The 24,648-nt window shown below is 39.7% G+C and overlaps 1 protein-coding gene across 3 annotated transcripts; it reads left to right on the top strand.

Moving 5' to 3' along the window:
- Positions 1-919: 919 nt before the first annotated feature.
- camsap3 (calmodulin regulated spectrin-associated protein family, member 3) lies at positions 920-24,576 on the top strand. 3 transcript variants are annotated; one of them, XM_082530242.1, is made up of 17 exons: positions 920-1,421; positions 8,664-8,926; positions 15,282-15,422; positions 15,650-15,736; positions 17,545-17,683; positions 17,780-17,919; positions 18,014-18,098; positions 18,218-18,260; positions 18,363-18,418; positions 18,712-18,748; positions 18,878-20,975; positions 21,063-21,187; positions 21,393-21,679; positions 21,768-21,861; positions 23,051-23,175; positions 23,271-23,389; positions 23,977-24,576. In XM_082530242.1, exons 1-17 carry the CDS (start codon positions 1,289-1,291, stop codon positions 24,274-24,276), a joined length of 4,272 nt encoding a protein of 1,423 aa, XP_082386368.1. In that variant the 5' UTR covers positions 920-1,288; the 3' UTR covers positions 24,277-24,576. The 3 variants fall into 3 exon arrangements, with proteins under 3 accessions (XP_082386368.1, XP_082386367.1, XP_082386369.1); XM_082530241.1 differs by having other exon boundaries at positions 18,676-18,748; XM_082530243.1 differs by lacking the exons at positions 920-1,421; positions 8,664-8,926 and adding an exon at positions 9,130-9,239 and having other exon boundaries at positions 18,676-18,748.
- Positions 24,577-24,648: the final 72 nt, after the last annotated feature.

Here is a 24,648-nt window from a genome sequence, read left to right as displayed (position 1 = left end):
AGTATGTTTGCTCTGTTCCAGTCTTTGTGCTTTGTGTGACAGTTGTTTTAAAGAGGTAATAAGATTAACATCACCATACTGTATCTACTGCTGTAGCTCTTTGTAAGGCAACGGTTATTTAATGAGATCATAATATAGCTTTTCATTGAGTTTAATATTGTTTTCGTTACTTTCACATGTTAATGGACAATTGAGGGGAACAAGTAAAAGAGTAATACAAATACCTTTACTAATTTCATCTACCTTAGATTCATTGTTTACTATATTTGTTTTCTATCTGTCTGCATAATATGTAGATCTGTATGTTCAGAGCAGATTTAGCAAAACGTATTTTGATTAATTAACAGCTAAAAGTCCATAATGTTCTCTGCTTTCTGTTTGCAATAGGCCAAGAGTTGGCCCACTGCAGTGGTGGATATATTGACCAAGATCATACACGTGCTGTAGTTTATGACTAATACAGTCAAATACATACAAGTTAAAACCCCAAATATTTACAGAAATTGTCACAATCAAGACATTGATGACAATACAGAAACTGAAGGTAGAGTATAGCTCAGAGAGGTACATTTTATATGTGTGTGTTTGTGTAGGCTACGTTTTTTTTCTGATACCAGTCGAGTTATGGTACTAATTCAAAATTTAAGACAGTACTTTTAGATTCTAATGTTCACATTTGTAAATATTTTAAATTAATGAGTTATAGTTAATCTACATGTTTTTTCGAAGGTTACTGGCTGTTTGACTTTCGCACTCAAAGGTGTCCTTTCATCGACCCACTTGTGTGCGAGAAGATTCACCTGTAGCAAAAGCGCCTCACCTCTACCTGCTGTATCATAAACACTGAAGTCCCGCCCATATTGTTAAAGCTTATTTTCTATTGGACGGTGGAGTGGACGAGCGATTCCACTGTGGAGCACCTGGTAGTCAGTCATCAGCGGGACGAAAGCGTACGTACGTACAGTGAGCTGACAACACGGCAATGCGGACGAAGAAGGGCAAAAACGAGGGGAATAGTCCGGTTTATAGTAGCCCAGCCGGTCGGGGCTTTAGCTGGTGTTAAGGAAAAATTAAGCCAGGACTTCGTCTTCGAAACCTCCGACAAAAGGACCTTAGTTTGATTTGGAAGTAGCTTCGGAGCGGATATTTCCCTGCAAAACCCTGAACCACATCCGTATTCCCAGCCCCGGTCGTATGGAATCGTCTGCTCCAAGAATGATCGCTTGAATATTTTTATACTGTATCCTTTTTCCCCCCCATCACCGCTTCCCATTTTTACAGACTCGCTATGGTGGACTCCCCTACCATGAGGAAGACTTTTGTGGTCCCAGACATAAAATCATTGGATTTGTATGACTGCACTAAATCAAAAATATGCGCAAGTGTCGGATGGCTGCTGGCAAAGTCCTACGGCAGCACAGGTAGGTTTTAGTTCACACGGCAGGCCTGAATGTTATGCGTAAAGGTTGTGTTAAGACCATTTGTTGTCCAACAATGTGTTTATATTGTGTCTAACAGTGTAGCGAAAACCGGTATGCATGTAGGGGAACTGCAGTGTGTGTAGTTCAGCGATTTTCAGCACAAAGAGGCGCATATGAGCAGAGGAGCAATGCATCGTATGCGTTTTTGACACTGACACATGTCATTTGTTCTCACTCAATGGGTGGGCACATTTGGAGGTATGTGTGTCACAGAAACGGCCTCCTCCTGTAGGCCTTATCACGCTAGCCCATTCTGTCGCGTTTCCAGCCACCAGGCTTCAGTCAGAAATTGCAGGCTAGCTGCTGGGGATGTTTTTAATCCGGTTACACAGACAGGGCACACGGGGCGTATGTTTTTCCAGTATCTTTCTTTCTCCTAGTGATGGTGACAGCCCGCAGTACCCACAGTAAACGCTGGTTACTGCTTCATGTTATTTGAATCAAAAGCAGACCGTAGCTCATTGTGCGCTCAGAGAATAGACTACCAGTGCTCTTGTGCCTTATTATCAGGGGGTTTCTTTCCATGTCCTTAGTCAGCAAATTTCAAGAAGCAACTGGGAGAAGCTTTGTAGCGCAAAACGCACACCCACAACATAACCAAAACATGTTTTCTGTACTTAACATGTAGCCTATCATAAGAATTTGTTTTGTCTCATTTTCTTGAGGCATCTCGTCAGCTTTGACCCTGAGGTGATAGCATGGCTCTTTGTTTGAGCACTCACTGGTGAAGATTAGACCTTATGAAGCAGACATCCGATGAGCCTTGTAAAGAAAAAGCCTTGACTGCTTTATTTTTTCAAAAGTAGACTACACATAATGACGTAATGTGGTTATAAAAAAACAAAAGACAAACATATTACTATACTAATACATTCTTGGACCTTTTGATGTTACAGTGTATTTTTTTTTTTTTTTAAATACAGGCATTACTTATTTTATCCTGAAATAGGTGTGAGGAGAACTTCATTTAACTTTAGCAACATGAGTTGTTTGTTTCATAATTTCAGGCAGGTCCCAGGTTTAGGACTCTGGGCTGCAGCTCATGTGTACTCTGTTAAGCACCTCAACCACACCCTATGGTCAAAGTCACTCCATACCAAGCTGCAGGAATGTAAGGACAAACACTGTTATGATGTGGAGGTTTTCTCTTGATCGAGTTCAATAGCCCTGCTGATGGTAATTTTTTTGTAAAGCTGGGTGACATCATCTTGTCCCTTATTAGAAACCTAGCACATTAGGACAACACAGAGCCCAGCAGGAGCCAGACAGTCATCTGGTCATGAGCCTTTTTAGGTCAGTTAGTCTATAGATAACAATGGGTGGCATTTTTAATTCCAGTCTCTCCAAAAATGGAATTTGACATGGATAACAAAGTAGTGTTTACAGTGCATTTCATATTTAGTTAGATTATTTGCTAAAAAGCTAATGTTTAACTAATTAAGGAAACCAATAACCACTTATTGAGATAAAATTAAAAAAAAAAATCTAGAATAAAATCAGCATCAGCGGCAATGATATGGATGGACTGAAATATTTGTGTTTGCATAACAAATGTTTCAAGCATGGCAGCACAATTTAAACAATAAAGTTTCCTACAAGATAGTTTCACTTTTGCCACAAGCAAACCCCTACGGTTAAGTTCACTGTCTTCAGTCAAGATTTCAAGACTTCAGTCTTGTAATGTGCAACACATTGTCTCAGTGGTCAGCGCTGTTTTTCACTTCCCAGTTAAAATGCTTTTTTACATGTTGAAATATTGGGCTGCCATGATGATTTCGCTGTCTCCTTTAACCAAGGAAACATGGACCTTGTGTTTTAACAAGGAAGGAGCCTGTAGGCTGTAACTCGTCATTCTAGTAATGGACAACTCACAGTAGCTACACAGTATCTTTTCAATACGCTCTGCTCTACCTAGGGACATTTGGCTATCAGCATTTATTTTTTAATATCCATCATTACTGGTGATTTGATTAGGTTGCCACGTCTTTACATAGAACTTTCTCCTATTTCATACCAAAATGGAAATTTTGTAATAGAAGACTTGTAGGGAAAAATGCCTGTGAGTGTTGATTTGAAAGGTAAATATCTAAAATATAATGTGTATTTTCTGAAACATGTTTAGAATGTGGCTAAAAAGCAATCCAACCCGTTCTCTAAGTAGTTTTCTTGTGGGTGTTAAGAGGTTAATGGACGAGATAAAATGTTGTTTTCCTTCCTGTATAGTACACTTTAACTATATCTATATTGTATATATGTATACATGCTTGCATACTAAATATACATGCGAGGGTGTTTAATGTATGAAAGTCTTGGGATCTTTTTTTTTTTTTTTTAATGCATTGACTTATTATTTATGTCTAATATTTTCCATGCAGGGTTTAAAAAAAAAAAAAAAAGTTAGGCATGAATGTAATTAATTATTTACCCTTGAAGTTCTTGAAGCTGTCATGAGAAATGAGTTTCCAGATCTGAGTATGACTCAAGCTGGAATGGGACAAGAAACTTGATTTACCTGCTGAGGCTTAAGAAATACTTAATCTTATAGTGACAAGTCCAAGGGCATGACATTTATGCATTCTGTTATTCAGGTTTCCTTCTAATCATTGCCAACGTGAATTATCTGTGTTTGTTTTCCATATCTGAATAACAGGGAAACAGACTATGTCGCTGCTTAAATATTGTTTTTTATGTCCAACAATCTCTTGTTGGAGTCATCCTATGTTTTCTTTTCATAGCTATAAAACCAAACCACCTCACACTTTGACCCACTCTTACCATTACAGTAGCATATTACCTTCACATAGCTACAAAGTTGCTGGCCCATACTGAAATCCTGTTTGACTGATTACTCATCCTTTTCCAATCATTGTGACCATGGTGAGTCAGCAAGGGAGAAGGACCTGAGGAGGATGTTGGCTTGCTTTTAATGTTTACTTAAACGGTTGGGATTCCTGTTCACTATATGTTAGCCTTTCATGGCATTATACTGTTAAATGCCAAAACACCTCAAAATATTATTAAGACTTTCTCTCTTTAAAATGTACTTCGCTGTACGCTTGCCATTTAATGCAGTTTAAGCTTGTGCTATAGCAAGGTGTTGCCCATGTGATAGGATATACAGGCCTGGTAGAGGGAGCTACTGGTGATGATGTGGTGCTTGATGTATAGTGCAGAAAGTACCCTTTTTACAATAGTGATCAAATAGTACAGTATTATTTAAGAAAGGGTTAATGATAAGATCTTTGTTGTAGATGGCAATAATAAATAATAAAGCTCAGATAAGGTAGTGGCATTAGCATTTTACACAGAACGAGGGGTCACGTGTGGGGTAGAATGCTACCACGGCCCCTCTCACCACTGCTTGGTTTTGGGGCAGCAAAACAGTACCTGCTTTGTTCTAAAAATGAGAGCATATAATCGCCTGTTTGATTCTTCACCACATGATGAAGATGTTATTGTATAATTTTCAATGAAAGATTTAAAAGTTAAAACCGCTTTCATTATTATAACACATATAATGCTGAGTTAAGATACAGGAATTGTAATTATGATTGGCTTTCATTTACTGCCTAAAGATTACATGGAGAAATTTTTAAAATAAATGTCTCTTAGAGTTCCAGAAAGGCTCCCATGAGAAACCTGGACGTTTAGATAGTCATATCCAGCAGGTTGACATTCATTGTGCTAAAGCTTACACCCCAGTGTAAAGTGACAATTGGTGGATTGTGGATTTCTTCGCTTGGTTTAAATCAGTTTCGATTTCCACCTAGCAAGTGAGGTGGAGAGTTTGTATTGTTCGGTGTGTGATTACTGTAGGACAAGTGAGCATGGCTGTGAAATGACCAGCATGCTAGCTCAAATAGTCAGTGAGGTAGAGGGACATGTGGTTCCTGTTATCAGCAGGCTATCAAACGATACAGGTCAGTACAGAAGATATCTAACACAGCTGAACTGACTTTCAACCACATTAGCAAGTTCTATACATCTTACTGCATGTTTTAATAGCTTGGTCTGATTTACTTAAGAAAAAATAAATACTCGTCACTAAAATAGTGCTCTGATCTTTAAGTTTGTAACACTGTTTTCATTGTATTCTTTAGTCCCAGGTTGGTATCTAAGACATTTGGGTTAACAAAAGCACAGACCCGCTGAAGAATCGCAGTCAAAATCACAAATTGCTTGACTGGCTCTTCCTAACAAGCGTTCCTCTAGCTTACCGTCTATGATGATGTGTTTAGAAGCTTTTCGCACATTTGACTTTTACCTTTTTACTCAAACCAGTAGATAAGCTTTGACCCCATGAACTATAAAAGTGACAGAGGTAGTTGCTCCTGCTTATGCAAACAAAACAAGCACATGCTTTTAATCTAAATATTCCCCTGGCAGGGCATTGATGAATATAATTGCGGCATCACAATGCAAGGCTTGGTTACAAGTATTCCAGTTCGTCATGCTTTTTGTTACCTTGTATTACTTTTAGTTTTTAAATCGGGAGTGTGCTTTACTAAATAATTGTTGCTATTTTTGCTGTGCATGTGCATAGTTTTGGGGACCTGTATAACAATTTGAAGCCTCAGTTTTCTAGCCACTTTGTTTCTGATATGTGTCACACAAAGTGATCATTCATGGACAGACTGTGTCATAGGGAAATCATTCTTTTATCGATCTTTCCAATCTCACTCAGTTGTGGCATTTGCATCCTACTTTGCCTTCTGGGCTAATTTTTTTCTGGTTTACCTTTTTGTCTTTTACACATTACAGTGGAATTTTTTTTTCTTTTACATATACAATGCACCTATGTGACCCAAGATGATTTGTTTTTACAGCACTAAAGTAGGCACTCCAGTTTTGGCACCTGAGAGTATTTACAACAGCATGAACCATGTGGCATGACTGATCATATTGTGTGGCAACCTATAGTCATCATAGGGTGAGACAAAGGGAACAGGGCATTGATTAAAGGAGGCGGCTTTTGTTTCGACAGCTGATGTCAATGGATCCATTACATGATTATATAATGATACAGCAGTTTAGTGACACCTCCCTTGTAATAATCCCTTTGTTCTTCTGTTATATATAGTCTAAGGCTCTCAAACACACACACACAAACACACGTTTTTCCTTTCTTTTTGCAGACATACTGCTTGCGTTTAAGCAAGTCAACTTTTTTGTCCAAGGGCCTTTGAAACGGCAAGTCACATGTTTGTTTATGGTTGCACACAGAAACTGGCTGTTAGGTTTGCTGCAGAGAAACCAGTTTCAAAGGGTGTGTGTCAAGTTTGTGTTTTTAGGGTAAACTTATAAAAGACAGATCATGATAACAAAGTCATTTGTGCACTAGTGTTGAAGGCTCAGATTTTTGTGTTTTTTGCTGTTGTCATCATATTTAGTCTTTATTTTCACATTGGGTGAGAGGGTATAGCCGGTGGGTTTTATGGGCAGCACAGTGGTCGTGTGGTTAGCACTGTCGCAAAAAAAGATCCCTGGTTTGAACCCTGGTTGGGGCCTTTCTGTGGGGAGTTTACATGTTTGTTCTCCTTGTGCCTGCATGGGTCTCCTCTGGGTACTCTGGCTTCCTACCAAAATCCAAACATGTACATGTTGGGTTAATTGGTTATTCTAAATTGGACTGGGATAAGAGGGAGATAAAGTGCTTAAAGTGTATAGAATAATACACTTTATGAGTGCATGCTTAAATGTAGCTTGTGGTTAAAGTGTTTTGAGTGGTCAGTAAGGGTAGAAAAGCAGTATATAAATGTGACTACATTCTTATCTAGTGATGGCTATCTTGTGTGCTAAGCAAGGTACATCCAGGGTCCATTGTGGTATTAAATTTGATGCTAATTTTGGTAAGTGAAAAACAAACAGAACAAAATGTTGAAGCGACTGAATGTCTGTGAAGGTTCTCAGTCATCCAGGTCATCGTAGTCAAAGGAGCTTGCAAAGAAAAGTGTCTGGACTTCTTTAAGTTGCTTGTTGCTGATAAGGTGGGCCAGGCTTCACAATGAGCTCACCCAAAACTCTGGCTGATTGGGACCCACACCCAGTTTCACACCTTGGCTCAGGCGATTAGAGGATCATCAGGGGGTCCTTTTGTCCCTCTTTGGGGGGAATACTCCCACTGAGTTTAAATCTGGGACTCTCCACCATTTGACCTTAGAACTGAAGAAGCTTCTCGGATGAGAGGTGAAACGTCTTCAAGCAACTTAAAGAAGTCCAGACGCTTTTCTTTGCAAGCTCCTTTGAAGTGACTGAATGTTGAACAAGACAAAACAATATCCCCGTACACTTGTTGTGAACATAAACATTGTCTATACACATACTTTAAACATGTTTATTCCTGGTTTATAGTTGTACAAGGCAAATCACATGGACATCTCGCTTTGGACTTTATAGACTGAAAAATAGATGTAGTTTCTAGTTTTAAAAACCGTAAAACCAGTGCAGAAATGCCTCAAACCTGCATTATTTAATATAGTACCATTACCAGGAAACACTTGACCCCTGTTTCAATCTAGGGGGTCAATGTTGACATTGTGGATGACTATAAATACCTTGGAGTACACATTGACAATAAACTGGACTGGGCTAAAAACACCACAGCACTTTACAGGAAGGGCCAAAATCGTCTCTATTTTTTGAGGTGACTGAGGTCCTTCAACATCTGCTGGACAATGCTAAGGATTTTCTACGAGTCTGTTGGGGCCAGTGCGATCCTCTACACCGTTGCAAGCTGAGGGTCACAGATTCCAACAGACTCAATAAACTGATACGTATGGCCAGTAACGTTGTGGGGATGGAGCTGGACTCCCTTAAGGTGGTATATCAATAAAGGGGATTAATAAAGTATTCTGATTCCTCATGGGGTAACAAATTGAAGTCAGTTTGTAAAGAAGTCTCTCATAGTCTTCTTTACCTCCCTTGCTTGTAAACCTCAGTAAACTCATTCCTGATAAGATCATAGGCTTAAATGTTAGTGTATGGTTTACTGTGTGACTGACATGTCACTAGCACACTTTGCCCCTTGGTTTCACTGTTAGATCTGTTATGTCTGGTCTGGTATAGTTGTGTATGCTCTGGCAATACTGTTGCATACATGTCTGTAATAGAACCACAACTAGAAACTTTTTTTTTTTTTTATTATTATTAACCATTTGTGTCTTTTTTTTCCTCTCTCTGTAGAAAATGTCCCTGCAGAGCTGCGTGACCCTTTCTACTGTGACCAGTATGAACAGGAGCACCTTAAACCTCCAGTAACACACCTCCTGCAGTCATCAGAGCTCTACTGTCGCACCTACAACATATTACTGGGTAGTACTGCAACTGAGGCTCAGCCAAAAGATAACGCCACCCTGCTGCAGCTTCTAACTCAGAGAGGCGTCGTTGCCAAAGACCAGGACACAACAGTGACTGATGCTGACCTCCGACATAAACCCATCAAAATGGTAAAATGATGAAACTGTCTGGGTGATGGGGAGGGTGAAATGCTTTTGTCTATTATCCTTGGGATTCTTCTCGTTAGACCAGATTCTCTGCTATGCAGAACTCTGTAGGAAAGCAAATAGGTTCAAGTTCGCTTGGTTTCTGATATAGGGCCATGTTTATGCTTTGATTCTAGGGATTAAAGGGCATCAAAAAGACCCCCTACTCATTCAGCCCTTCCCCCACTCCCCAAGCTCATCCCAGAGGATGAGTGGATCCAGCTGCTAGGACAAGAGCAGTCATGGTCACATGAGGAATAACCACTTTACTTTAAGGGTGTGTGTGTGAGAGAGATGATCTAGATACAATAGATGGTTCAGATCAGAATAATAGCTTAACAATTTTGATGAAACATTAGCTGTTGTGTGTTAAGAGAATTCTCTGGGTTGGCTGTGTGAGTCAAATCAAGAGAAACAGGTTTATCCTCTTAGCTCTTGACAATAGATTTCCTTCTCGCTTTCTTTCTTCCTGCTTGCTTAGTTCTTGTTCAAACATAATATAGTCATGTGTTCTTCAATGTGGATAAAAAAAACTGCAGCTGGCTAATATGTTTTTGCTAAACTACAGGCTGAAATAAAGGGAACTCTTTTTATTTAAGGTAATATGCATTTCTTTTCTGCCCCCAGCTGGCACAACAACTTTCAAATTTAAAGTAGTCTTCCCTTTTTACAGATTACTATCCTTCTCATGGAATGGTATACAATGAAAATTCCCCAGCCATCTTGGTTTACGTACACACAGGCTGTTTTTGAAAGCTAAGCAGGGACTCTCCAAGGATTAGTAAGGAAAATGGTGTTATGTTAGGTGAATGCTGGTTGCTTCACTGTTCCTGTTTGCTGGCCAAAGGAGCAGGTACTTCCCTGCTGATGGCACAGTTGTAATGAGAACCTCAGGTTTTTGCTTGAAATGGGCTTATGCATTGTTTTGTTTTGTTTTTCTCAGCAATACTGCTGAGAATTTGAGTCCTCATTAAGAGTAGAACCTGATAAAAATCCAAATTTAGATGTCATATTGTTGAACAGATGCACCTATAAATCTGACCCAATTAATGTGAATGCTGCCTTTTTCTTGACTTGGAGCGAGAGAGTGTTTTTTAAAGATAAAAGATACAAAGCAAGATGAATAATGGTAAAAACAGAACCATCCTCTAAAGGGGCTTTGCTAGTTTATTTTTACATAGTATTTTTCCTACTTGTGCTCTGGTGAAAGCTTTAACGAAATAAAAGGAAGAATAAATAGTGTCACATGCACCTTCACTTGTACCGACTCTGAGATCACATAGTTGTTATATCAGATTAGTGAAGGACTTTCTTTTATAAACATGCTTGCTCTTTGCAGGTTTTCTGACATCACCTGCAACAATATCAGTACCCTGATCTGACATCACACATTCTGATGATTATGATGATAATTTAATGTCAAAAATCTTAAAATTCAATTTTTTTCCACTTGTAATCACTGTAATAATGGCTACGGTTATGATTTCTACTGGGATTATTAAATCCAGTAATAACTGCCTAATGAGACATGCCTCTTTCATGTATCATGTTGCTGTAGTTTCTGAGCATACAAATGTCTCAGCTTGCCTGCCATGTAACTTAGCTCTGAATGAGGTTTCCAGGTCAGGAAATGGTACCTCTTAACTGTAAATCCTAAATTTGTTATTTGGCTGTTACTGTTATTGCTGCATTTGCTGTTTTGCTCATTTAGTGTATGAGCTTTCCAGTAGCTGTTTGGCTTCTCTTTGGGCTTGTCGCCACTGACTGGCACTGCAGCTACAGTGTGGCAAGCAATGAAAGTGGGTCATGCTGCAGCAATAGAAGGATGGGGCATCATTGTGGGTCTTGGCCAGTAAACGGCTTTGCAGCAGCAATCTGCTGCAGGACTGCTGTATATTAAAGCTTCACATATTTGAGTCAGACAAGGTAGATAACATGCTACATGCATTTAAAAGCATGTAGAGTCATGCTTGTAGTTGACTGCACACTGGTGCCTGTTATTCTGCAAAGCCATCAACTGTTAATGACTTTTTACACTGTTATTGGTAAATCGCACAACTTCATATTATTGCTGCTGTTAGCTAATCATTGTGTTTGCTAATCGTGTAAATCCAGCGTTGCAGGTTCATCATAAGTCGTAAGGACACATTGGGTGCTGGCTGGAGTTCATGCATCAGGACTGGAGTAGAATGCCACTGACCTAATCAAAGTAGGGCAAAAAAGCTAACAGATGGTTAAAGATAAAAGCTAACCTAATGCATACAGAACTGTAAGTTATCAATTATTCTCTCATCCCATTTTAAATCCATAGACATTAATATGGAGTTGGAACCATTTGCAGCTATAATAAGTTTCACTATTCTAGAAAGGTTTCTACAAGATTTTGAGTTGTTTGTGAGAATATTCAGAGGAGCATTTGTGAGCTCAGACACTGCTGTTGGGTGAGGGAGTCTGGCCAATGTTCTAATTCATCCCAAAGGTGTTTGAGGTTGAGGTCTGTACGGCCCAGTCAAGTTATTCAACAACAAACTCATCTGGCCATGCCTTTATGGACTTTGCTTTGTATACTGGCAACAGTCATGCTGGAATATAAAGGGGCCTTTCCCAAACTGTTCTCAAGAAGTTGGAAAAATTGTCCAACATGTTTTGGTAACTGAAGCATTAGATTTCCCTTCACTGCTCCAGAGTCCAGTGGTGAGATAGTATTAATGTGTCTATGTTAGATGGAGGAATCGTAACACAAAAAAACCTACTTAGAATTCCTTGGAATTGGGTTCAAATCCTGCAGCCGCCTCCACCCCATTACTTGTGTCCTATGTGTAATGAATTATATGTCCTACTACTAACTGTTCTTCTGGTCCACTACTTCTGATGGTTGCCCAGCCCCCATCACTCCTCAGATTGGGGATAAAGATCTTTGAAGATTAGAGATAATCTGCCATGCAGACTGAGTGCAATCATCCACTATCGCATGACATGCCAGAGATGACCACTGACTCACCAGGCACCTAACCTACCTCACAATATGAAACATATTGGTTAAATTTGCTTCTGTAACAATAGATTCTAATTCTAATCTATATGTAATATTACTATAGATACTGTGTCGATTCCCACAGCGCTAAAGTAAGTCATGTAGCTATAATGCTGCTAAACCTCTTCATGGTCTCCTGTTGGTTTTGGATGGCAGTGACACTTTGTCTTAAATCATAGTGCTGTGCTGGCAGGTTTTCTGGTCAAGTGAGCATCATTCAGGAGCTTAACTGAAATTAGATGTGGCAGACTATCTGAAACACTAACCATCATCTTGCACATTTATTCTGCTTTGGGCTTCTGTTGAATGATAACTAATGTGTTGTAATGAAACTTGTTTACAGTATACAAAATGACTTTTTTATGCAGCTTTTCTACACTTGTCTTTACTTGCTTAGGTATACAGTTCATATACATATGGATGTTCATACTATAACCCCTTTCTAAAATCCCTTTCTGGGCCCCAGCCCTCCCTGATCCCCTATTTTTCTCCCCATCAGGTGGCACCAAGCAGGGTAGGGAATGGGGTTAAGTCATATTTCAGACGTAATCAGATTTTTCCCTCATCATAATCTCACATAATGCTTAACAAGATGCCTTTTGCATTCTTTGTTTATCTGAGTTTCCAAATAATCCCATAAAATTCCATGTTGATTGGGTTAATTTGTGGCCTATTAATTTTTTGTCTGTGTGTCACATTGGTTTAAGGGGCATGGATGTTTTTTGTTTTTTGTTTTTTAAGAGCTAGGAGCTAGGACTAAGCCAGGAGCAGAGAGCAGTGCTGCAGTCAGGCTTGTACTGAGATGCATTATGGGTCAGCTGGTTGGTTGTTATGGTGATCTGGCAGGCTCTGTGCTGTGTGTTTGAGTTGCTCCTCTCATTAGGGAGACTTGTGATTTAGCTTAGTGAGCTCTCCTGGGTGTGCAATGGGAAATCCACTAGCAGCACCCCCTCCTTTATCTCCTTTCATTCTCCCATTTTTTCCATGATTTACCCTCTGAATAATTACTGTAGGTATAACATCGGAGTCAGCCACTCTCAATAGTTCTGTCATGCATTTGTTCTTTTTCTCTCAGTCATCTTCTTTTCACACTGTGGCAATAGCTCCAACCTATGATTACACACTTTGCGGCTAAAAGCAAAAATGTTATATCTTTTTGCTTTCATGGCAGAGCATAGTTACTGGCAAAATTTACTGGTTGTTAGGAAAATACAAGTGAACCATTGCTTATCAATATTCCAATATTTTATGATTAAAAAATGTATAATATGTAATCTTACATGATGATGATGATGATGATAATATAATTGATGTTTAACGCAGTGGACATTTTTATGTTTGGCTCACATTGACTCATTCATACAAAAATAAATAAATTACATTTTCTAAGGATCTGTATTTTGAACTACAGAATCCTGTAAAACCATGTTAATATAATCAATTTATTTCCAATTCTTACAATGTTGGAATGATCAGTACTAAGTAATTATATTCTGAATCCCTATTGGTTTTGGTTTTTGTAGGAACATTTATTGCTTTGATGTTTCAGCCCTGCAGTCCCTGTATTAGGCAGGACACACAGAAGCAGTAACACTAGTGCTGGCAACAGTGGTTGGCAAGCAGGTCACTCAGGGCCACACTGCTCACAGAAACAGACTACAGCACACCCAGATAGCTTTGACCAATATTATCTGGCAAGCTTTTGCTGGCATACCCCACCCAGCCTGCCTGCCCAGGCACTGTATGTGTTCAGGTCAGCACTTTACATCAGGGATCAGTACACAGATATGCACACAGCTGGACTGCCCCTGCCCCCCATCTGGGGCTACACAAGAGTTTAAGAGGAAAAGAATCTCTGAAGTTGTAAGTAGTGAAAGGCGGCAGGCGCTGATTTGCACATATTAAGCTCCAAATTGTTGACAAGATTTTGAAGGAATGGCCCCACAGTATGTTTTAATCGGCCTTTTGCCTCTCTGCTAGCCTGACTTAATTATTGTAACAAGCCTGTTATTGCAGTTACCTATTAATGTATTAATGGAGAGATTGGCACCCAACTGTACTGTTGAAAGGCAATTTAAAAGGATTTAGATAAACAAGATAAAAAAAGGTTCATACATGTTTTCAATTTGTTTACAAGTGTTTAGCTTATTGTATATGAGAAGCTAGCAGAAAGAGAGTGCTGCTGGCATTACTCACTCAGATGATGAGAAAGGGCAAGAGAAAGGTGGCCACAGTGGCACATTCTAAAACTGAACAAATTTATTAGCAATTTGTATAAACAAAGTAGAACTAATATTCTGAACAATTATGAATATAGTGGGAATTGCATAAATTTAAAAATTGTTCAACTATTATAATTTGCAGCAGTAACAAGGTTGACTATAAGATAGTGTTGTACTCTTTGCTTTGCTGTGTTTGTACCCTACAGTACAAACAGAGCACAACGTCTAATAAGTTAACAGGTTTATAGAGTTAAAGGTTTCACTCTAGCTGAGCTGATAATGTTACTGGAACATTTTAACAGGCTTTGCCTGTAAGTTCTGTCTTACAGGCAAGTTCTGTCTTACAGGCAAAGTTGTTAATGTGTTTTATCTATTAACCAGAGCTCTGTAATGGTCTTGTCTAAGTAGGTAACTTCAAATTGTGATTGTTAAATACATTTAAGTACGTTTTCTTTCTTCTTCTTCTTTTTTGCTTGATTGTATTTGAGTGGGGAAAATCAAGGTTTTATAACCATTTTTTGTGTCAAAAATACATTCGGTCACAAGCACCTGTTTCTTAAAGAGAATGGTGTTCTTTGTTACGCTTCCTGGTGATCTAGTTACAACACATCATTTTGTCCTGCAGTCTCTCACACATGAGTCATACAGAACTATTTCACTGTGCAAAAGAGAAAGGGAAATGGCTCAAAGAAGGCAAATAAAGGGAAAGCAGGTAAGGAATGGCAATCTTGCAGACCATGTGTTCACCTGCTACAGGTCCAGTGCCTCTTTAATGATTTAATGAGGGTATAAACATGAGTCCAAAGGTCTTCCACATCTACTGATGTGTGTGTGCTTACTTGTTGAGAGCTGTTGTTAGTTTCTGCTGACTCATAACTGGCTTCTAGTGACCTCTGGAGGGTGTTTCATGTAAATACTGGTAGTGGTGCATTGTATTTTGCTGTAAGGACCATGCTAGAAAAGGATCCAACATTACTGTCTTAACTGTAATTTATTGATGCTGCCCAGGGTCATTGCTCTTCACTTCCTTTTTTTTTTCTCCTTCCCATGTGATTTGGTGAAGAGTGCTCATCTGGCAGTGATGGATGCTTTGATGGCTGTGGGAGCCATGGAGACAGTGACTGCGGTGAAGACATGTAGTTCTGCTGAGCTCCTGGGAAAAGCAGCCAGCTGGGAAGATGCTCTGCTTCACTGGGTTAATGAGGTAAGGAACAGGCCAAAGAAAACAATGTCTTTTTCAGAAAAACACCTAATTTTCTTTCAGAAGATGTTCTTGGTTCAACATTTGTATGAGCACTAAGTTAGTAAATTAACTGGTGACTAATGAACTGTAATTCTCTAAACTTTGTTTTTATATGCTTGTTTCTGACTTTGTGAACACACGGCACAAAAGAATGTGGAAATGATTTTCTCTTGTTATTATGCTATTAGTTGAACCAGAATCTGAGAGAACGTACTGAAGGAGCCCAGAATGACTTGTCTGAGACCATTACAGACCCCCAACCTGTTCAACCATCAGTGAGTACTGCATTAAATATTCAGTGTATTGTCACTGTTATTGTATTGTTATTTCTATCCAGAAATGCGTGATATTCTTGATGGGATTATGCAGTCAGGGCAGGTCTGTTTCGTTTAGGTTTTTTGGAGGAACAGGGTGTATATAAATGAGTATATACATGGGTGTAGTCAGCAATTTTTGCAATTTTAATGACGTCAGTTGCTGTTGCAAATCAGGTGGAGTCAGGTGTAGCTTGGCACAATATTCTAGACAGGGTTTTGTGGCACTAATCCAGAATTATCAGTTGGCGTGGCTCAGCTTCTATAATGAACAATTACGTGTGTTCTGCTCAAACCTTTAAGTTGCAGTGGGTGAAAGTGAAACGGGTATCTAAGAAATGGAAGGAAACTTTTTTGTTTTACACAAAAAATGCACAACACAGGAAAATGTCTATTTGTGACAGACAAATGCTGTAAAATCATAGAAATAATATATTGCCAGTGTGCAAACAGTGTAGGTTCCATAATAAAAAATACATTTGAATTTTGATAGATTAAATTCAGTGGTTTGCCTCATCTTCTGCATATTTGATAAGAGCTTTTTGTTCAATAAAAAAAAGTTTACATGAAAAATATCATGCTTTGTCCAGTCAGAACAAAACCTTCCAGCTGCTACATTAGTATTCAGAAACTTTCACCCTGTTTTGGAGACAAACGAAATTATTATAAAAGAAGCTAATTTCTGTTTTTGCTTCCTATTTCTACTTCCTTACTCTATCAATCCTAACAAGTCTTGGTTGATATATTAAAACAAGGACAAGGTGGGAATTGCTTTTTCAAGATGGCCGTCTTGCCATTTCGAGTAAATAAAGTAGTCACAACCCTTTGTTTTTCTAGTTCTTCCACTCTTCGCTTAATATGTCTCCCTGTACTCCTGTTCTCCATTTCCTTCTATTTCCTGTCTCTCCCCCGCCCCAATCTGACAGTGTCCTACTCGCTGGTACTGGAAACTTGTTCCTGTAAGTTCCCTCCTTTCCTCTGCTTCCTCCCCTTGTCCCTCCATCCTTCCAGTGTCTTCATCAAATTTATCAGGAAATATCTGATGGTCAGGTTTGTTTGTTTCTTCCCCAAATGTGATGTGGGAATGCATTGTGCATCACATCCTAGTAAGCATTAAATTGCACTTAACAGCATAAGTGTGATAGATTTGGGCTGTGACAATAGCTCTAAAGACATTGTTTGTGGAGACGTGTGGTGCATGAATAGCAGTCTTTTTTTTTTCTTTTTTCTTTTTTTAACTGATCATCTGAAACTGCCATGTTCAAGTTTTTCTCAAGTGTGGGGCAAAGATGTCTGTATGTGTTTATGAGAGTAACAGAAAGGCTTCTAATCCACTGGTTCACTGCCACAGTGGGCTGTTTTGTCTGTATACTATAGCTGTACCTGAAACATTTTCTCTCTTTCTGAGATCTAATCTCTTTCTTTCATTCTGTCTCCTGAGACCTTCACTTGACCCACTTTTTCTGAAGAAAAAAACCCTTTCTTTCTGCTCCAGTTCAGTCACTCTCTCTGCATCTTCAGTTTGTTCACATGTGCGCTCTCCTTTTCACATCGGTTTAGCATGACCTTTCTTTATTTCATTTGTTGCTTTTAATTTTGTAATCACTTTTTATTATTGTGTATCACTGTGTGTCTGCTTAGGAGCATTTACCTATGTTTGATAAACTTGATGGTTGATGGCATGAACTAATATGTGAAATTTATAAAATTACATTCAACATTGTGTGTGATTTGTCTTTTTTCTTTCTCTCTTTTTTTTTTTTTTTTAGCTCCGCTATAGGAAGGATAAAATTCAGTCCAAACTAAAGCCAGTTTTTCCAGTAGTGAATGAAGTTAAAGACCTGTCCAGTGGATGTGCTGTTGCTGCCGTCATACATTACTATTGCCCCGGCCTTCTGAGACTTGAAGGTACCAACAAACATTCTAACAGAATGCTGCAAAAAATGACCTTTAGAACCTGAGACATTTGTGAAAATTAAATTTTTTTTCTCATCTCTCTGTTAGATGTTTGTATGAAGGATTCCATGTCTGTAGCAGATAGCTTGTACAACCTGCAATTCATCCGTGAATTTTGTGACAGCTGCCTAAAGAGCTGCTGTCACTTGGCACTGGAGGACATGTTATATACACCACAGGAACTTCAGGTACTTTCAGTCTGGATCACTGATGAACAAAAAAATATATTCACACAAATACTGTGTTATCTTTTGAGTGCTTGATTTATTTTCTGGGATTTAGATGAACTTGCTGAGCTTCCTGGCAGAACTGCTTAGCTGGTTTGAAGTACAAAGACCAGAATTTGTGCAGCCAATAGATATGTTAAGTAAGTCTCACTGATTTGCGGTCCTTTCTAAATATTGTTTAACACGAACATATATTTCATATATATCATATATAATTGATATATTTTAAAAAGTCTGTTTGTGGCTTTTCTTTTGTCAGGCGAATCTACACCAGTAACACCAAGCAGCTTGAGTGATAACAGGTACAGAAGCTTTCTGGGTGTGATTTTGCTGTTGTAGTAGACTAAGGGCAACGTATTATTTAGACAATACCGTCATTTAAGTGAAGTATTTGTGCTTTGCAGTACCTCCCCCTCTATATTCAAGAAGCCTTTCCTCCCAATTTCCTCTTCTGCATCAGGTAAGATGAAGACTATGGTCAGCCATCATTACATTTAGCTACATAAGCATTTTACAGTGTGGTTCACTTATTTCCTTCAATCCATGTTTGTCTTTTAGTTGTGTCTTGTGCTGTTTGATAGTCTTGTTTTCTTATTTGGATAGACATTCGAAACTTTTTGTAAATGTTTTCCCTTTAATTTCTGTGTTCCATTTTTTTTTGCATCCCGGTGTTGTTTGCATGCCTTTACATGTCTGTGTATGTCCCATTGTACTCAGGATCTTTGACTCAGTCTACCTCAATGTCTCATATAGAAGGAGCTGGAAAGACATGGAGCAAGAAACCTCTGAGGTAGGACTAGCATATTCTGGACTGATTTAAGCATTTTATTTATTTATTTATTTTTTTAATGTGCTCATGCTTGTGTTTTCTTTTTTGTTTTGTTTGTTGTTGGGTTTTTTTTTTTGGTTTTTTTTTAAGCCGGCCATTGTCAGCAGTATCCTTCAGCATTCCTTTTGGGCTAGACAGCGACGTAGACATTGTGATGGGCAACCCTGTAATAACCCGCTCTATGAGCTCAGATCAGCTGAACCCAGCTGGTCAAAATATGGCAAGGGTGCCCTACACCCCTCCCGAAGACCTCAGTCATTTGCTTAGCAAACCTTCAGGACCTAATGGTCCACAGAGAGCATCCTGGGCCACCCAGACTCCCACTGTTCCTAAGTTGGCAGAGGAGAATGACCTCGGGACAAGTGAAACAGGAGAGCTGCCTACAATTGAAGAGGCTCTTCAGATTATTCACAATGAAAGCAAAATGGAGCCTCGTTTACACCCTGATGGTGCTCCTGACGGCTTCTACCTCCACTCTCCTGATGATCCTGCTAGTTCTCGCTATAATGGCAATTTACCACCAATCAGCTCCTCTGCACCAACCCGCTCAGGAATGATGTATCGGCCAACAGGAGAGTCCAGTGAATCCACTCGCACTAGAAACACTTCTGAATGTTCACGAGATGATGACTCAGTTTTGAGAGACGGTAGTGTGGATTCAGATGCATCAGAAGACATGCCTAAAGCTCAGTCCACTCCATCAACACCCGGTGCTGCAGGTGGTGCTGCTATTAGAGCTGGTAAGGAGGTTCCTGACAGTGGTGTGAAGATGACCAGTTTTGTAGAACGGAAAAAGAAACAGATTACTGATTCTCCAAAATCTAGTGATTCTCCTCAGATGACATCATGGGCACAGAAGTCTGAAGAAAGCCCCAGCAAGAGCCCACAGCTGAATAATGAGATGTCGGAGTTGGGGGTTCGGCTTGAAGAAAAGCGCAAAGCCATCGAAGCTCAGAAGAAACGCATTGAGGCCATTTTTGCAAAGCATAGGCAGAGACTAGGAAAGAGTGCCTTTCTGCAATTAAAGAAAGAGCACCGTGAGGGGAAAGGAGAAGATGGCCAGGTCAGTACCTCATTCACAGAAGAAGACCTCTCTCGCTTGACACTTGAAGAGCGGCTAGCACGAATCGAATTGGAAGATCAACAGGAACAAGATGAAGAGCACCCCACAGTGGAAGATGAGGGTAATGTTAAAAGAGGACTTGCGCTCAACAAGCAGGTCAAAGAGAAGGCAGGTACACCAGGAGAGAAGCACCATGCGACACCTACTGACAAAGTGGTTGCTCCTTTAGGGGACTATAACAACGCAGTGTCCAAGCTAACTGCAGCTCTTAGCTCCCTGCAAAGTGACATGCAACGACTGACTGAGCAGCAAAATCAGCTAATGAAGAAAAAACCGTCACCTTCCAATAACAAGTCTTGGGTTATTCCAACCAGCCCTAAAACCTCCACCTCAGCCCCTCCTCCTGCACGCCTGTCACGAGAAACCACTCGAGATTTAAATTCGGCCTCCTCTTCTCCGTCTCCATCACGCAAAATCACAAACCACACCACTTCTCCTAAATCTCCTCATGTACATCGAAGAGCCCAGTCTGTACCTCCTAAAAGCCCAAAACACAGTCGTCCATCAGACACTAAAGTCCCCTCCCTGTCGAGGGTTCTTACCCCACCTACAAATGTAGACCGCATCCCCCATCTTCGTCGTGTAAATCCCTGGCAATCTCAAGTACAGACTTCATCCTCATTCTCCATTGGTGACTCCGGTAGCCTAGATGAGCTGCGCTCATTAGGACCAACTCCTGTGCCAACAACTACACTGACCCCAATACCAGCTTCTACCCCAACTCCAGGTCCTGGTGCAGATGACGGCCTGTCAGAAGTAGGCTCCAATGATGGACAAAGTATATTTAGTATGGACCTTGAGGTCGGGTCCAATCATGGTCCATTGACTAGAAAGGAAGGCGTTGCAGGAGGGGGCTACAGCTCTGGTGCCCCATCTGAATGTTCTTTTGAGAGTGATGCACCTGCAGGGATGTTGAATGGCAAACGCAGTAGCCTGATAGAGATCTCACTGTCTGCCTTGGGAGGAGATGATGAGGAGGATGACCAAGTGCCTGATGCTCTCTCTGACTCAATGAGTGACCTCACAGAGGCAGAGAATAAAGCAGCAGTTGGTTTCTTTTTCAAGGTTGGTGGCTGACACATATTTTCACAGTATATATCTGCATAGAAAGTGTGCTATAATTGGTGTGCATTCATCCCTTTTTATTATTAGGATGACAAAGATCGACCGGAGGATGAAATGGCTCAGCGAAAAGCAGCTTTTCTTGAAAAACAGCAGAAGAGAACAGAAGAGATGAAAAGACGAAAACTTGAGCAGGAAAAAGAAAAAGAATCAAAGTGAGACCAGTTTCTGAATAGCTTTAATTTAATCTTTTTTTTTTTTTTATTTTAAGCAGCCAAAGGGTGCACATAATTTGGATTTAATAATTTATTGTTCTGTGTTTTATGACTCGAATTGTTGCTATCATTAATCCCATAATTCAGTCTTGTTGCATTTCATAATGTGGCGTTACACATTAAAGGTCTTACACTTCATTTTTAGCAAGCCCCAGTGGATGATCATTGAAGGCTGGGGCAGTAAAAATGAGGACAGACCACAGACCCCAGGCACTCCTCCCAAAACCCCACCAGCAGAAGGCACTCCTCAACGTAGAGGAGACTTCACTAAGCAGGAATATGAGAGGAGACAGCAATTGAAGATCATGGAAGACTTGGACAAGGTTCTGAAGCAGAAACCCACTACAGTGCGTGGTGTCAAGAAGCAGAGACCTAAGACTATGTTCAGAGATGACTCTGTGCTCTCTCAGAGTCCTGTCAAAGGTTTCATGGGTAAGTACTTCTGAATTTAACCAGTAAAATTCCCGGCTTTTGTATTCTCTCTTCCTATGCTCACATGTACAATATTTCCTACTTGTAGGCACTAAGCTCAACAAGGTATACTCCCATTCATCCATGAACCTGTCCTCCATGGCTAATGACCCTGGCGGTATGACCGTCAGGAAGTCACCCAGGTAACCTGCAAATTGATAATGACTTGATGTATTTTCTTTTTTTAAATGGTTAAAAAGTGGGAAGCACAGAATTTAGCCTGAAACATTGAAATTTAGCCTGTGTTTAAAGTCTCCACTCCAAACTATATACCAGTTTTTAAATTGTGTTGATAGGCCAAGTAAAAAAAAAAAAAGCGTTTTTTGTTTTGTTTGTTTTCTTCTGAATACTACCGTCACATTTAGTGCGAGAAGAAAACCGCAATCGAAAAATCATATTGCAGCACGTGACATTAGGTTGTTAAGGAAGAGGAGAAAGTTTTAGGAGCGATGGTAGCGAGTGAGCAAGAGAGAGAGTGATATTGATAGCGAGTTTTGATAGTTGAGAAATTTGTGATGTTTAGCGTGTTTGGAGTGTAGTTGGTGTGTAGTCATTGTTTTGTGTGTCAAAATAATGAGTGCACTGTTGAATGTCACATTTGCTAGCCAAAAACCATTAAAGGTAGATTGAAATGTAAGTGTTGTCTCCAGGTGGAAAACAGGAGGAATGTTGACAGGTCTGCAGCTATTATCCCTGTGATATGCGCCTCTTTTTTGTAGTTTTTTTTTTTTTAATTTCACAAATAATTTGTATGGCACCTTATTGTTCTGTAATTTTATTTTTAGAAATAGTTTTAAATGGTTGTACAAAAGACACCTGAGGTATTGCATGCATTTTTAGGTAAATAGTTGCATATAGCTTTGCTGTTTGCAAAATTTGTACATATTTTTTTTAAATGTACAATTTCTGTTTGCATTTCAAGTTATGAAAATGATTTGTTAAACATGTTTTTTGCTTTCACAGTAAAAAAATTTTCCTACTCTGATTTTATTATTTTTCTGTGATTTTTAGATCATTTGTGTTAATACAGTAAGTCAAAATTGAAAAAAAATGACTGTAGATTTAGACATGTGAGGTTGTGCTGAAAAGAATGATATCAAATAAGGTAAGGTCAATAGTTTTTAAAGTTGAAATATTAAGGTAAAATCAAAAGTACTGAAAAACAGCCAATTTAACCTTGGACCCCAGAGGGTTAAAGTTTAAAATATTTAATAAGTGGGTGTTCTTGTATCATTGATACCAACTATAGATGCAGTTTAGTCTGTGTTATCAGGTGCAAATGAAAAATAAAGCCTCAAAATGTAAAAAATGCTTCCTCTGTTATCTCTCTAGTCGTTCACACTCTCCTGCTCGATCACGGGGAAGGTCCCCAGGACGAATTGGTGTTCAGAATGGAGAGAAGGACTGGGAGACTGGCTCCGCTATTTCCTCCCCTGCTTCTATCCCAGAATATACAGGTCAGTCATAATTTCCACACAAAAAATTGTAAAAATGAATGCTGCAAGCATTGTTTTGTTTGCTTTATAGCATTTGGAAATGTTGTGTTTTGCAGGACCAAAGCTGTACAAGGAGCCTAGCTTTAAGTCCAACAAATTCATCATCCATAATGCTATCACTCGTTGCTGCCTGGCTGGGAAGGTCAATGAACCACAGAAAAACAAGATTGTAGAGGTAAACCATCCCGCTGTGTCAGAGTCCAACAAAAAGCTACACCCTAATTAGGTTATGTAACGCACTTAAAGCCAGGTTTATACATGTTTGCGTTTGGGTTGTCCCAGACAAAAGCTGCTCAACATGAAAGAACTATAGTGATTTTTTTTAACTTGTGGCTTCCAAATGGTGATACTGTGTTAAAAGATGGCTGTTGTAATAGACTTCCAACCAAAAGGCTGTCTGGGAAAAATTCTGATAGTATCAGAAATTTTAAATGACCATCTCACAATGTGACTGCTGCCACGACCTATTTGTCAACAATTCAACATACAGTGATGCACAGATCATTTTGTGAAAAGACAAAACAAATTGAAGATGGAGGTAAAACATGCAAAACAATATGTTTGAGGTGGTGGCAAAAGTGTGGCGGCAAAACCTTTGTGTAATATGACTACCAGCTGTTGTTATGAATGCCCTAAGGAGGATGTAGCATGTAAAAATAAGTTGGTATTATCATCACACAACCTGCATGCATCAAACCTAATGTCCTCCCCAAGTTGATTAGGTCCATATACTTATTCTTTTCTCTATATCTCTCTTTTCAGGAAATGGAGAAAAGCACAGCCAATCACTTTCTTATCCTCTTCAGAGATTCCAGCTGCCAATTCAGAGCGGTTTATACCATGAACCCTGAAACCGATGAGATGGCACGGCTAACTGGCATTGGCCCGCGAGTCATCACGCTTGATATGGTTGAGTCCATTTACAAGTACAGCTCAGACCGCAAGCAGTTCACCGTCATCCCGTCCAAAACCATGTCCATGAGTGTTGACGCTTTCACCATCCCTGGCCATTTTTGGCAAAAGCGCCCAGGAACTCCCAAAAAGTTTGGCACTCTCAAATAAAGACTTATCCAATAAAGGTAGAGGTGCTTTTCAGGGAATCTATTCCCAACTTGACTTTTCATTTCCCTTGATTTTGGCCAGTGTGGCAGTTGAGATTGTTATTCAGTTAGAATAACAGAAAACAGATTGACTGACTTTGGACAGCTATCCACGTGGAGCTAACACTACATGCTAAGAGAATGGGCCAAGCACCTACTCACTCAGCCAGTGTGCTTAGAATAGTTTATCTCTGGTCTACCTAGATTGTAAAATAATGCAACTGATTCAGGACAACAACTCCCCCCCCCCCCACCCCCACCCCCCCCCTCATGCCTTGCCTTACCCTGCCATGCCCGAGTCATTTTTGCGACTCTAAGGTAAGAAAAAGAGAGG

The sequence above is a fragment of the Aulonocara stuartgranti genome (genome assembly GCF_965226115.1).
Source record: "Aulonocara stuartgranti genome assembly, chromosome: 4".
NCBI classification, from domain to species: domain Eukaryota; kingdom Metazoa; phylum Chordata; class Actinopteri; order Cichliformes; family Cichlidae; genus Aulonocara; species Aulonocara stuartgranti.
Note: the sequence above shows the minus strand (reverse complement) of the source record. Positions and strands in the feature narration are given on the sequence as shown.

Excerpts from the sequence above, each read along its gene's own strand:
- camsap3 (XM_082530241.1), top strand. The coding sequence starts at position 1,289 with ATGGTGGACTCCCCTACCATGAGGAAGACTTTTGTGGTCCCAGACATA. Across the intron at positions 17,684-17,779 it reads CGGCCTTCTGAGACTTGAAG|ATGTTTGTATGAAGGATTCC; the intron begins GTACCAACAAAC and ends TCTCTCTGTTAG. Across the intron at positions 18,261-18,362 it reads AGCAGCTTGAGTGATAACAG|TACCTCCCCCTCTATATTCA; the intron begins GTACAGAAGCTT and ends TGTGCTTTGCAG.